We start from the raw sequence: 14,534 nt of genomic DNA on the forward strand, positions 1-14,534 counted from the left end.
GTAGGCGCGGGGCGGGGCGCGCACGTGTGCGGAGCGCGGCGGGGGCGCTGCCCGGGCTGTGCCGGTGCCCGGGGTGTGCCGGTGCCCGGGGTGTGCCGGTGCCCGGGGTGTGCCGGTGCCGGTGCCCGGGCTGTGCCGGTGCCCGGGCTGTGCCGGTGCCGCTGCCCGGGCTGTGCCGCTGCCCGGGCTGTGCCGCTGCCGCTGCCCGGGGTGTGCCGGTGCCGCTGCCCGGGGCCGCACCCGTGCGGGGTTCGCAGGTGTGCGGGCTGTGGGCTTGTTTGCTGAACGGGCGTGGAATTGCACGTGTGTGCGCGACACCGCACGCGTGGGTGTCGGATGTTGTACTGGGCAGCGCGGGAAGGTGGGTGCAGCGTATGAGTGGCAGACGTTGCCCATCTGTGCTGGGCCCTGCACATCTGCCACAGTGACGCGCAGCTGGCGTGGGCCCAGCACATCTGTTCTACGCCGTGTGTGTGTCCCTGGCACGGTGTGGCTGTCGCCAGTGGTTGCAGCGCGTGGTGTGGGGGAAAGCGTCGTGTTTGGAAAAGTAGTGGGAGCAGCCACAAACGCTCACCTGAAGACAAGGGGAGGAACCAGGGCGGGGTGGGCTGGGGCACGCAAAGGTGCCCCCTAATTCCAGCGTGGCAGTAGAGTGAGGCCGGCTCTGTGGGCACCGAAACGCGGCGGCGTGCTGGTTCCTGGGTAGGGGGGTCCTGCCCCATCGCTGCCTCACGGTGCAGGGCGCTGGCTGGCTCGAGGGGGGCTGACTCCCCTCCCCGGTGAGCCGGGCTGGCTGTCGCTAGATGGCAGCAGGGCCACGTGGCAGTGCCACCACTGTCACTGTCCCCACTCCAGCACAGTGGCTGCCACTCCTGGGTGCAGGGCAGGACCTCCTTCTGTGCTACAGCAGCTATCACGGCTGGCCCCGGGAGTGCTGATGGTCCTGGGGGTCTAAAGCAGGTTGGGGGGGGGGGGACACGGAGGGGACTCGTGCCCCTTGTGCAGCAGCGCAGCCCCCCGCCATGGGGTGCCCCTCCAGACTCGGGGCTGGAGGCAGCTGGGGACGCCGCCGCTCTCTGGGGGTGCGGGGGGTCCTGCTGGCATCCCCCAGTCGGGGCGGGCAGCCCAGCGCACCCCAAACCTCCCTCCCTGTGTGCTGCCCAAGAGGGTCTGGCTCCCGGTGGCACTGGGGTGCCCACCCAAGCGGGGGGTGGCGTTTCCCCCCGCTCCCGGCCGAAACACGGAGCCCCCTCGGCCTTACACGCACGGCGCGGTTTGTCTGCCCGCGGACGCCGTAGCAGCGCGGAAGTGTCTCCATGGAAACGACAGGAGCCGGGCCCAGGGATGGAGAAATACGAGCGGATCCGGGTGGTGGGGAGAGGGGCCTTCGGGTGAGGGGCGCCGGCGATGGGCGATGGGGAGGTCTCCAGCCCTTTTACCTCGGAGCGGGAGGCCTTTAAGCCGCGTCCCTTTGGCAGCGAAGGGCTTGTGGCCATGCGGGGGTCGGCCGGGGTGTGGCACCCGGGGGGACACGGCACGGAGCGTGTGACACTCCGGGGCGCGGGGATTGCAGGCGATCTGTGTCACCCCAGGGTGGTGGCCAGGCCCTGCGTTGTGTGCCCCGTCCCCGCGCTGAGGCCCCGTCCCTGTCCCCGCAGCATCGTGCATCTGTGTCTGCGCAAGGCTGACCAGAAGCTGGTGATCCTGAAGCAGATCCCGGTGGAGCAGATGAGCAAGGATGAGCGGCTGGCAGCACAGAACGAGTGCCAGGTCCTCAAGCTGCTCAGCCACCCCAACGTCATCGAGTACTACGAGAACTTCCTGGAGGACAAGGCGCTCATGATCGCCATGGAATACGCCCCAGGTGGGCCCTGCTGTCCCCCAGTGCTGGCTCCTCTGCAGGTCCAGGGGATGCCAAGCACTTGGCTCTCTTTGGGTCAAGCTGCTGTGGCCTCACGTTGTGTTCCTTGTGAAGATCCTGTGCTTTGGCCCGCCAGGAGTCCAAGCATGTCTCTCTTGAGCAGATATTTTTGTAGAAAAGTATCTGGGGTTCCTGGTGGACACTAAGTTGACCATGAGCCAAGTGACCAAGCATTGGTGCAGGTTTACCAGAGAGGTGGTGGAGTCACCATCCTTGGAGATACCCAGAAGAGAGGTCCTGGAACTGGACAATCACAGTGGCCCTGCTTGAGCAGTGACCTCTCAAGGTCTCTTCCAGCCCCAGCCATTCCATGATTATATGCCTTACACCTGCTAATCATATCCAAAACAAGGAGATTTCAAACCCCTCTGTCCCTGATCAGCATGTTACCATCTTGGCTCAGGTTTCAGGCACATTTCAACTCTGTTGGCCCCACATTTCTAACAAGATTTCTTGTGGAGTTTCAGATGAAATCCACATTTGCATGAGGGTTTGCTAAAAGCTGTTCGTGAGCCCTGAATCTGGACCTCCCCTTCCTGACAGGGGCCTCTCTGTGCCACGTGGCCTCTTGGACTGCAGGAATTCTCCTCTGCAGAACAGGCTGAGCTTGTTCTGCCTTCGAGGTTTATGTCCTGTTCCAAGAGCTGTAATTTTAGTGTTTCTTTTCCTGCTGCTTTTGATAATATGTCAACAGTAACTTCTCTCTGGCTGTTTCTTCCTCCCACCAGCTGTGCTGCCATTGTTCAGGAGCATTGGAGGATGTGCCGTGTGTGCCACCAGGATGTGTTTTTCCCACATGCTTGGCTTGTTAGGATGCCAAAATGGCAAAATCCCCCCAGTTTTAGGCCAGCTTTGTGCTGTCCTGTGCAGCCCCCCATGCCCACAGCCCTTTGTTGTTCCTTGCAGGGGGCACTCTGGCAGAGTTCATCCACAAGCGCTGCAATTCCTTGCTGGATGAGGACACCATCCTGCACTTCTTCGTGCAGATCCTCCTGGCCCTGCACCACGTGCACACCAAGCAGATCCTGCACCGTGACCTGAAGACCCAGAACATCCTCCTGGACAAGCATCGCATGATCGTCAAGATCGGAGACTTTGGCATCTCCAAAATCTTGAGCAGCAAGAGCAAAGCCTACACGGTGAGTGGCAGGGGAGCTTCTTATCCCATGGCAGCAGGCTGGAAACTCTGGATTTGGCTCACAATAGTCTCTTGGAAGTGGCTTTAGGCAATGCTGCTTTGTTCCTTGGAGTTTATACGGGCTGCTATCTTCATGCCCGAGTTTGCTGTGGCTCTGTGGGCTGCAGAAAGGTAAGAAAGACCTGCCCGAAGCTGGGAGAGGATGGGGTGTCTGGGCCCACTGGTGAGGGCAGACAGGGTGGCTCCTGCTGGGGGTGGTGTTTGCAGACTCGTCTGACACATCCTTGGCAAATAAATTCCTGCCTGTGCGCTCCCATCCTGCCTTAATATCCTTTCTCTGCTTGACATTTGAGCGTCTTTCCCCACCTGGGCTAATCTGACCAGACGTTTGTATCATGCTCAGTGCTCTGGGCTCTGATTCTCTTAAGTGGATAGAAGCAAAATTAGAGGCAATTACTGGATGTGTCACTGGAAAGGCAAATCCTCATGTTTTTCACTGAGATTGTCAGGCAGCTGTTGATGCCAAGGGAACAAAAGCCCAGCTCTGTGGAGCTTTAGGTGGTGGTGTTCCAGCCAGCTCTGCACCAAGCCTTCCTCTTTCCACCTCTCTGCCCCAGTTTCACTGCACTGTGGTGAATTTTTGTCTCTTGTAGGTGGTGGGAACACCGTGCTACATCTCCCCAGAGCTCTGTGAAGGGAAGCCTTACAACCAGAAGAGTGACATCTGGGCCCTGGGCTGTGTGCTCTACGAGCTCGCCAGCCTCAAGAGGGCTTTTGAAGCTGCGGTAAGAGGGTTATGGTTTACACGTAGCACAGGGAGCTGTAGAAGTGTGTAGAGCCGGGAAGTGTGAAGGCAGAGGGCAGTGCTGAGAGCTCCTTCCTCCTTGGCCTCGCCCCTGACTGCCCAAGCACTGTTTGTCTCTTGTTTTCTCTCCAGAACCTTCCTGCCTTAGTGTTGAAGATCATGAGTGGGACATTTGCCCCAATATCGGATCGATACAGCCCCGACCTGCGCCAGCTTATCCTCAGCATGCTCAACCTGGATCCTTCCAAGCGGCCCCAGCTGAATGAGATCATGGCCCAGGCCATCTGCATTCGGCCCCTCCTGAACCTCTACACAGACGTGGGCAGCGTCAAAATGAGGAGGCAAGTGACACTGCCACCTCAGTGTCCCTTGGGACGGGCTGCCACAGCCCACAGCATGTCTGACCAGCTCACTGCCTCTGTTCTGAGCTCCAAAAAGAGCATTTTCCCAACGCAGCTCTGCTGTGCTGCCCAATGTGCAGCTGCTGCTAGCTGAGCCTGGCCCAGGGGCTCAGAGCCAGGCAGGTGCCACAGCAGGTGTGGGCTTGTCATCACAGTGACAGCAAACAGAGAGTTGTGAGCACAGGGGAAAGTGAACTGGTGCCAACTCCCCTCTCTCAGGTTGTTCAAAGCACCGAGCAGTGCTGTGGGTAATTCAGCCATGGTTTCTGCTGTAGCTCTGCCCAGACATTCTGTGATCCAGAGCTCTGCAGGACATTAAAGGCTGGATTTTGGTTTGGCAGGCCTGAAAAACCCTTGGCTCCGGTGCCAGCAGTGACCCACAGCCGGACAGGGGGACGGGCGAGCAGTGCCAGGCCAAGGGGTGAGTTCTGGCATGGTGTGTTCAACTCAGCTCCATTTGGAAGGACCCTTTCCTTTGAGTGACACAAGTCAGAGAGGCACTCAAGGTTCTGGAGAGAGGAACTTAAGAGATGTCACCTTCCTTGAGCCCTGGAGGAGTCCTGCAGCCCCTTGGACCAGCACTGGTCTGGCTCTGGCAGCTGTGCTGGCACCTGGACTGGCTGGTACCATCGCTTTTCCTGTGGGAGGAGAGTCAGGAATCCACACTAATGATTTCTGTGTGCCCCACAGGTGTCCGATGTGGTTCAGCCAGGACAGGAATCCCACCTCCACTGTCATCCATCTACACGTGGGGCAGTGGGATCACCACCCCTCTCCGCCTGCCCATGCTGAACACCGAGGTGGTGCAGGTCTCTGCTGGCAGGACACAGAAGGCTGGGGTCACCAAATCCGGGAGGCTCATCCTGTGGGAGGTGAGTGCAGGGAACCTGGGGCAGGCAGTGGCCGTGGAGGCCTCGGATGTGTGATTTCTGTGAAAGAGGAATTTCTGCTCACTCACAGACCCTGGCATTGCCTCCTCCAGGACTGCAGTCCCAGCCAGGGTGTGGGTAATGCTGATAAACCTGTGGGAAGGGGTTCATCAGTGTTCTCCAAGCCAGCTCTTCCATGGCTTCTCTCCATCAGGCTCCTCCCATGGGTGCTGCTGGGGGCCCTTCTCTCCCAGGAGCCACCGAGCAGCTCCAGCCTCAGTTTGTGTCCCGCTTTTTGGAGGGCCAGTCTGGAGTGACCATCAAACACGTGTCCTGCGGTGATCTTTTCACAGCCTGCCTCACAGGTGAGCTGCTGCCTCCTGCCTTCACCTGCCCGAGTCCCAGAACCCCCTAAAACCCAGTGGGACTGCCGGGGGAGCCTGCTCAGAGAGGAACCAGAGAGATGCTCTGGGCTGGGGTGACACAGGGGCCTCTTGGCCTCTCATGTAGCATCAGGTGGAGGTCAGAAATGGCAGACATGGTCCTCCTGTGATGCCACACTGGTCAACTTGGTCCCAAACTGCCTGGTATGGGGAAGGCCACAAACAGTTGGACTTTAGAGGATCTTAAAGGTCTTTTTCCATTACTTTTTTCCATAAATTATTCTATGATTCTGTGAAATTTCCTGTGCTTGTTGTCCTGGTTGCACTGGTGTTACCTGGAACCAGAACTGACAGTGGGGAGTGCAGTGTGAGGAACATCTCTGTCACATACTCTGTGAGCGTGACACGGACACACGCAGTGACCAGCAGTGACTGGTGTCACAGTGAGGAGTCAGCGTGAGCTGCTGCAAGACTGGTTGTGCTCAAACTCCAGAATAGCAGGGTTTGAACCCCCCTCAGAGCAGTCCAGGAAGTGTTCTGGGTGGAAGGGGAGCACGCACACCAGTCCAAGGCCATGTTTGAGGAGCAAAGCCCTCCCAGTGGTCCTGTGGGAGCTCTGTTTGCTCTTCTGCCGGGGTCAGGGCAGCAAACGACAGATATGCAGTGGACAAACTCCATGGGCATGTGTTTATCCTACCTCCCATGATGTTTCCTGCCACCCCTCTGCTGGGCAGCTGCTCAGGGAGTGCCTCTGTGACTTTAACACCTTGACAGACCGTGGGGTTTGCAGCTCCTGCGTACACAGCTGCAGCAGTGTTATCTCCGCACTCTTATCACTGCTGTTTGTTCACTGAGCCCTTGCAGCATGGTGAGGCTGCTGCTCCCTGGAAGCTCCTGCAGCTCCTTGGAAGCTCACTCAAGACTTGTGACTCCTGCAGCTCATTCTGAGTCAGAGTGGGTCCAATGTCCTGGGAGCCACGGCCACCCCTCGGCTGTGTCGCCTCGTGGGGCCTCACGTGTGCCGTGCAGGGCCTCACGTGTGCCACTGACAAGGCTTCTTTCTGCTCCTGCAGACAGGGGGATCATCATGACCTTCGGCAGCGGCAGCAATGGCTGCTTGGGGCACGGAAACTTCACGGATGTGAGCCAGGTTGGTGGAAAGGGTGCTGGGCGTGCTGCTCCTCCAGGGTAAAGGATAGATCGTGGATTCTGCCTCACGTGAGCAGGCTCATCCCAGCTCCAGGGATGTGCATCCCAGGCATGCTCTGGCATCTGACCCCCTCCCCCTCCTTTCCCTGTCACTGCGGGTTTTAAAAGACCCAACCTGCCTCTCTCTTTCTATCCCCCCCTACACAATGATCCCTTTGAGCGTGGGGGAAGTCAAGAGATGCCTTGTGGTTGCTGTTGGCAGGCTCCCAGCTTGGAGCCTGCCTCCAATCACACACCTGCCTGCTTCACTCTTGGCCTGCAGCTGCCAGGGTTCACTGAGAAAAGTTATTTTTCAAAAGAGCCAGTATTTAAAGAAGAGCTGTGTGTTTCCGATTGGCTCAGAACACTGGGTTTGAGGGCTCATTGCTCCCTTCCAGCTTCTTCCTCGCCTGCCCTCGGATGTGGCAGCAGCCAATGGCTTCCAGCCGAGCCCGGGGACTGGTGCCATTTGTCACTGTGGTCAGCTGGCCCATTTGTTCCTGCTCCTCCCAGAGCTGAGCTGCTCCCTGCTTATGGCTGGGGAGGGGAGACCAGTTGGAAGCAGCAGCCAGATCCCAGCAAACGGTGCTTTTCACTTGAGGAGGATAATGAGTATGAGGCGAGGTGTCAGATCTAACAGCAGGTCACAGCAGGGGCTGGGTGAAATGTGGAGATCCTGGTCCCTCCACACCCTAACGAATCTGAGCTGTTAACTCACAGCTCCTCTGCAGGAGAGCCTTTGAGAGCCTTTGAGCCAACGCATCCTGCACCAAGCCCCTGCCTGCTCGGAGCAGGCGTTCACAGCCCCTGGCACTCCCCACATGGGCAGGGGGGCGAATCCCAACCCTTGCTGAACCTCTTCCCTCTCCAAACTCTTGTGCTGGCTGCTTTCTTCCGCCCCAGAGATGTTTGCATTATCTTCTGTGCTGCGTGCACGTAGTCTCTTATCCCTTTGAAGACTGTTTGGAACAAAAAAAAAAAAAAAAAAAGACATTTCTCTGTTGTTTGTGTTGGATGAAAACTGGGATGCTGCCAGCACTGTGTTGAGTCTGGGGGGGCCGGGTGGGAGGAATGGGAGCAGCCGGGCAGGCTGGGAGGTCTCGGCTGACGGCTGCTGCTCTTCCCCTGCCAGCCCAAGATTGTGGAGGCTCTGCTGGGCTACGAGATGGTGCAGGTGGCCTGTGGAGCGTCTCACGTCCTGGCGGTCTCCAACGAACGGGAAGTGTTTGCCTGGGGCAGGGGGGATAATGGTAAGAGATGTCTGTTTTGCAGAACAGGGCTTGTGCCTGTTCCCACTCCCTTTGCTGGCCCTGCTTGCCCTCAGTCCCCTCCAGATGTGCCAGGGTGGGTGGGTGTGGAAGAGCTGCAGCTGTTTTGCTGCATACCAGGGCCCCCATGCTTTGGGTTTTGCTGCTTTCTGGGATCCCAGGCTGGGCTTTTGCAGCAGCTGTGTCAGTGCTGTGCTCAGGGTGTGTGTTGCCATCAGCTGTTGCCTGCTCTGTTCCTCCTGCCAGGTCGCCTTGGGCTGGGCACCCTGGAGTGCCACAACTGCCCCCAGCAGGTCACAGTCCCTCCAGAGCACGAGGCTCAGAAGGTCATCTGTGGCATTGATTCCTCCATGGTCCTCACAGTGAAGAACCAGATCCTTGCTTGTGGGAGCAACAGGTAAGAGGGGTGAGGGTCTATGCTCTACATTTTACCCTCCTGGGCCTGTCCGTGTTGTGACCAAGGAGCTCCAGAAAACATCCCTGTGTGATCCTACCCCTCAGCATCATGCTGCTGATGGTGTGGTTATTCCAGGGCAGGATGTGTCTCTGGGGTGTCTGTGCCAGGCTGCGTTCAGCCTGAGATTTTCTCTGTTCAGGTGTAACAAGCTGGGCCTAGATCGGATCAGCTCAGCAGAGGAGCCCTCCCCAGAGGACCAGGTGGAGGAGGCCACTGTGTTTGTGTGTGCCCAGTCAGCCCCCTTGAACCAAGAGCCCATTGTGTGTGCTGACATTGGCACAGCACATTCAGCTGCTGTCACAGGTGAGGCTGTGTGCCCAAATTCTGAGAGGGGGGACACCTGCATTCTCCCTGTCTTCCTTCTGCCTGTTTCCCGTGGGCAGTCTCTCAAGAGACACCCTGCTCACAATGTTGAAGCTCTGTGGAGCAGGATGCTCAGTGTTGAGACAGCAAAGAGCTTCAGGGGTTTCAGTGTGTCCCAAGTGACACCCAGTTGTGTCTCTCCTCTCTGCTGTCAGCCTCTGGCCACTGTTACACCTTTGGGAGCAACCAGCATGGGCAGCTGGGCACCAACTCCTCCCGCAACAGCCGCGTGCCCCACCTGGTTGTGGGGCTGGAGACGATGAAGGTCACCGTGGTGGCTTGTGGGGATGCCTTCACTGTGGCCATCGGAGCAGGTGAGGCTGAAGCCACCATGTCCTGAGCTGCAGCAAGCCCTGGCTGGCCTCTGGCTCTGCTGTGGTCAAGGCAGGTGTGCAGCGAGGTGTTTACATCCCTCTACAGACGGCGAGGTGTGCACATGGGGGAAAGGAGCCCGGGGACGCCTGGGCAGGAAGGACGAGGAAACGGGAGTGCCGAGGCTGGTGCAGCTGGAGGAGACACATCCATACCTGGTGACCTCCGTAGCCTGCTGCCACGGGAACACACTGCTGGCAGTAAAGCGTGAGTAAAGGCTTTGTCCCTGTGATTCCTGCCATGAGGGCCCAGCCAGACACAATGCCTTGTGACCGGAGCTGTGCCGAGTAACCCTGGCACGTAAGCTCTGTGTTATTCCAGTCCTTCTCGAGCTGTAGATGAATGGAAATAACTTCAAGCCCAAAATAATTCCCCTTCTGCTCTTCAGCTCTGTGACACTGCCTCTCCCACTGGGCCAGGGGAGCAAAGGGATGGCAGAGGCTGTCTCATGCACTCCCAGACAGGTAGGCTGGCCAAGCTGCGGCCGGCGGGGAGCTGGCGTGCCAGCGGCCCACAGAGTATCCAAAAAGAGCAGTTCTCTAATTGATGCTGCTGAAATAGAAGCTGAGATTTGAGGCGTCATTTTGGCTGCTGCCTTTCCATTGTGGTTTGGAAAAGATAGCGATGGTTTTGCGGTTCCTCTCTGCTCGGGCCAAAGGCAGCATCGCAGCGCAGTTAAAACGTGCCCATGGCGTGACCTGCCCTTCCGTTGCCTGGATGTACAACGGGAGCCTGGCCCAGACTGCTGCAGGGGCCTTTCTTCCTCCTCTGCTGGGCTGATTATGGCCTCAGCCTGGGCTGAGGGATTCCAGTCTCAGCCCACTTCAAGGAGGCTAATTACAGCCCAGAGGGGAGGAGGCCCGGCTGATGGCCCCGGCACAGCGGAATCGGCCCTGGCTCCCGTTCCTCCCCTGTGAGTGCCCAGCTCTCACGTGATGTGTGTTGCCACGTGAAGGGGATGGGAATGGCCAAGTCCCCAGGCTCGGGAACAAGTAGGGCATTTGTCATGGGAGTAAAAGGGTTTTGTCTCTACAGGAAGACTGCAGGCTGCTCTCCCCTTCCGCTGCTGGAGTTGCCCTGCACTCTGTGGCAGCTGGTTTATGGGCTCCCACCTGCAGCACTGTAAGAGCAGGGACTGAGTGTGTAGCCCCACTGCAGTCCAACTGCCCGAAACGTTGTCCTGTCCCAGTACTGGGAGTGCAAACTCAGCGGTGTGAGGGCAGCAGCCTCGCCTGCCCCAGCATCCCTCAGCAACCAGTGTGCAAAAAAGCATCAAGAGCTCTGTAAAGAGCTGAGATCTGACTTTGGGCTTTCACACAGCTCAATCTGCCTGGAAATTTCTCCAGCAAAAACAGGAGATCCAGTGACACATGTGATGTCATTGCTGCTGTCAGCTCTGGCTGTTATCTGGCCTGGGAGGGTGCTGGCACAGGCGAGCTGTGCTCCACCTTTGGGGTGGCCGTTCTGCTCCTCCTGTGGGGCCAGCTCTGCTTTTGACTGGCTTGGGCTGCTGCCCAGGTTATCATGAGCTGCTGCTGCACCCTCCTCTCAATCCCACTGCAAACACAGAATAACTGGGAGAAGCCAGGCTGGAGAGGAGGAGGAGGAGAGCACAAGCCTCAAGAGACTGCATTTCGTCCTGTCTGGGCTCTGTGTGCTGGGCGTTGCCTAACACTGAGGCCTAACACTCAGTAACCACTACTGAGGTCTTGCAATGGCTTCCTGTAGGGAAGGGGACAGGGATTGTGGTGCCCATCTGTTGGATATCAGGCCTGTGTGGGGCAGAACGCTTCTTGTAGCTTCATCAAAGTGGGGCTTCCAGCTAAATCTTGGTCTTTACCCTTTGTGTTTCAGCTGCTGTGGAGGAATCACCTTCCCAGTGAGTGAGAGCAGCCACATCTTGCTTTTCCTGCTGCCCATGGTGGCCTGGCTCAGACACACTCCAGGCTCCAGAGCTCCTCAGCTGCGCTCTGAAGGCAGCAGTCTGCAAATAGAGAGTTCCTAACGATGGTTCCCAAGGAACCAGAGCTGGTCTCACTTATTGAATTGTCACTGTGAACCTCCAGTGCCTGAGAGTCGCTGCCCTGGACATGCCATGGGGTGGACATCCCCAGAGCTCCTGTGTGCCTTCAGGGGGTCACACCGTGGCTCTTCCTCTCCCTGCTGGAAGTGCCTGTGTGGAAGGGTGAGGAGCACAGAGGTTGTTTTCCTCTGTGGAAACTGTTTCTGGTTACGAAGCCCAGGCTGACAGCTCCGTGTCTGAGAGAGCTGTCAGCCTTTGCACAGCAGCGTCTGGAGTCAGGGCCCCAGGCGCTGTGCTGGGTGACTAAATGCAAACCTCTGTGCTAATTAGAGAAGTCTGTCCTTTCCCATCCCCCCTCTAAAACGTTTCACCCATTTATTGAGCACACTTTGGAGGGTCCTGCCTGCACGGCTGGCCAAGCTCTGCACGAGCAGCCTCCCTGTGCTGCACAGCTCTCCCGAAATGCCGCCTGGAGCTTTCCAATTACAGCATCCCCTGGCCCCAGGAGCTCGCTGGAGGATCTTCCAGCTGACGTTTGTCCTCAGGCTCCTCAGTCCTGCTGCTGACCGGCTCACTGGCTCCCAGCTGAGCTGGGGAAGGCAGCAAAACACAGCCAGGGATTGTCAGTACTTGAAGTTTTTTAACCCAGATTTTTCCAGGGAGCTGATGAGTTTTCACCAGGGATCTTTAAGGCAGGAGGGGCACATCCATGTGTTACGGACAGGAGTCACGTTTTTTGTCTCCAGAAGGGTCGTTTCCTTTCCTTTATTTTTTTTCCTCTTCTTTTCTTTTTTTAACTTACATGTGCCCTGGGCCATTTTTTGATGAGCTTCTGTCTCTGATCTGTCTGACATTGCAAATGCTCTTGCCTTTCACATCCATCTTTGTGCTGTTGCCAATCTGTTGTGTATAAAGTCGGTGCTTTCATAAGCTGGCTGAGATGAAATCTCTCTAATTATTTTTGTGATTCTTTCCTGTTTTCAATGAGGGAAACCTCGACGGGCTCTGGTAAAAGCCAGCTGATCCCTCTGTCATGTGGAAGGTAATGAATTTCTGCAGGTCTCCTGCCCTTTCTTCCCTCTCCTCCCAGGCTCCGGCTGGGGAAGGGAGCAGGTCCCGTCCGGCCGGGAGAGGCGTGTGCAGCCCTGGCTGCAGACACAGCCTCCCTGTTTGGCTCCTGGCAGGGTGGGTGCATGGGTTTTTCCCTGCCTTTTTTGTTTCTTGTGGAGCTGCCTTTTCAAGTGATTACACCCTGCTATCCCAGGAAGCCGACTGGAATTCAAAGGTTCTGCCAGTCCTTTGGCACTTTCCTGCGCTGCAGGTTAAGGGGACGGCTCAGCCCGGTGTTGGGGAAGGTGCTTTCCCCTCCCAGACCAGCCTGGGCACCAGGGTGATTGCAGGGCTGGGTTCAATTGCCTCAAAGCCCCTCTGGGCCGCTGTCTCTCCTCCCTGTGTGGAGCTGGCAGCAGCTCCAGCTCCTTCCAGCATCAGATTTCTCTTGCCTCTGTTGTGCAGAGCTCTCAGGGCTCCCCTCGCCCCACACCACATTTATACACATCCCATAGGAAGGGGCTGGTGTTCCTCCTGCAGCCTTACCAGGGCTGAGGGCTGGCTGGGACAGCAGCAGGCAGGACAGAGGTCTGACACCCTTTGTCTTGTCAGCGGTGGCACCAAAATGCCACTGCGTCAGGAGCCAAGCTCTTCCTGCTCCAGCTGGGCTGGCAGATCCAGGGGTGCAGACCTCGCCCCACCGTTCTTATCAGTGTGCTGGTGTTAGGTGCATGGTTTTATGGCTTTATGACACCTTTGCACTGCTGTGCCGGGGCTGGAGGTGTCACCAGCTTGAATATTGGGATCCTTTGCTCCAGACTGGGGAAACCAGTGTGGACCAGTGTGCTTTGTCCTGGGCCGGGGGCTCCGGCGAGGGCTGGAGCCCTCGGGATTTTGCAGCCTGGGCTCTCCGCACAGGAGTTCAGCTGTGAAGCCCAGCGAGATCATTTGAATAATTTAATACCGGGCTGTGACCAAGCCTGGCGAAAGGGTAAAGGAAACAAAGAGGCCCCCAGCCCCGAGCAACAAAAGCTCCTGGAACGACAAGCCGAGGCATGTCCGCGCTGCCTGAGGCAGAGAGCAGCCCGGGCAAATAGGCCACTTGCATTCCTCACGTCTGCTGCTTTGTTTCCCTGCAGAAGCTCCCGGTGAAATCTGCAGGTCTCAGGGCTTCTCCCTTTATCCTTGTTTTGTTCCTGTGTTCTGTGGAGCTGGTGGTGGATCAGTGTCCCCGCGGCTCTTCCTGCTAAGGAAAGGCAGGGCCGGAGGGGAGTGGGAAGGGGAGGTGATGTGGGATGAGGCTGCCTGGTCCCCGCTTGTGCATCCTGGTGCGAGTCGCCTCTGGCCATTGTCACCCAGGGAAAGGCTGTCCCTGTTCCAAATAAGATCCTGCTGACTTGGGGCCATTGCTGTAGCAAGAAACAGCCCAAACCGCCTGCTGATCCCGGAGCTGACTTGATTCCGGCACCTTTGCCGAGGTCGTATCCTCATTCCCACGAGGCTTTCGGCAGGAGGGGCGGCTGCTGTCCCTCTGTCCGTCTGCCTCGATCCCTTACCCCTGCCCTCCCTGGGCACGAGGCCCCAGAAGCCGGGAGAGGACTCTCCCCACTCCTTTCCCCGGGGCGAAAGGCTCCACCTTAACTTCTTTAGAAGCCGGAGCGTCGGTTTTCTGTCCCTCCAGTTTAAGTTAAATACAAGGCGGAGGGATGGAGCAGCAGGGAGAGGCTGGGGAAGAGGAGAAGAAGCCTCTCCGAGCCCAGATGGGTTCAAGAAGTGACCCATCATGGGGGACAGGGAACATATCACCTCCACAAAGGGAATTGCCCTGAGTGTCGCCTTTGTGTGAGACAAATGCCTGGCTGTGATGTTGAGTGCGGGGAGGGCTTTGCTTAGGGAGAGGGGAAAAGGAGGGATCTTTGTTTGCAGGGTCTGACACCTCCCAGCCGCCCTGCCGGCACAGCCAGCACCTTCTGATGGCTTTGTCAGCTCTTGGCTAATTAGCAGAGATGCTCTTCAGTGAGGTTAGGGAAGAATAATTTTAAAAACATCAAAGAGAAGCAGTAAATAATGATAAAAGTCGGCTGTTTCGTGGCTGTCATCGGAGTCACAGGCTGCCTGTATTTACAGGACTGATGTGTGCTGTCTTTGGAGTCCCATCACCCCCCAGGGTACCAAGGACCTGTCCTTTTGGCCTGAACCTTGTCCCATAGTGGTGTCCGGGGACAGTTTTTAGCCGGGGCCAGGTCACAGCATGTCAGGGACAGTGTCTGGGTAGTGCCTACCTCTTGTTGGAGAC

At 57.6% G+C, this 14,534-nt stretch overlaps 1 protein-coding gene across 1 annotated transcript; it reads left to right on the forward strand.

Moving 5' to 3' along the window:
* Nucleotides 1–1,344: 1,344 nt before the first annotated feature.
* NEK8 (NIMA related kinase 8) lies at nt 1,345–11,757 on the forward strand (the record flags this gene model as incomplete). The annotated part of the gene is made up of 14 exons (XM_082294518.1): nt 1,345–1,391; nt 1,659–1,864; nt 2,828–3,060; nt 3,713–3,844; nt 3,997–4,209; nt 4,922–5,137; nt 5,349–5,499; nt 6,591–6,667; nt 7,838–7,955; nt 8,220–8,370; nt 8,570–8,733; nt 8,949–9,107; nt 9,214–9,372; nt 11,020–11,757. 14 exons carry the CDS (start codon nt 1,345–1,347, stop codon nt 11,046–11,048), a joined length of 2,055 nt encoding a protein of 684 aa, XP_082150644.1. The 3' UTR covers nt 11,049–11,757.
* Between the last annotated feature and the right edge of the window lie 2,777 nt (nt 11,758–14,534).

The sequence above is a fragment of the Coloeus monedula genome, assembly GCF_965178545.1.
Source record: "Coloeus monedula genome assembly, chromosome: 20".
NCBI lineage: Eukaryota > Metazoa > Chordata > Aves > Passeriformes > Corvidae > Coloeus > Coloeus monedula.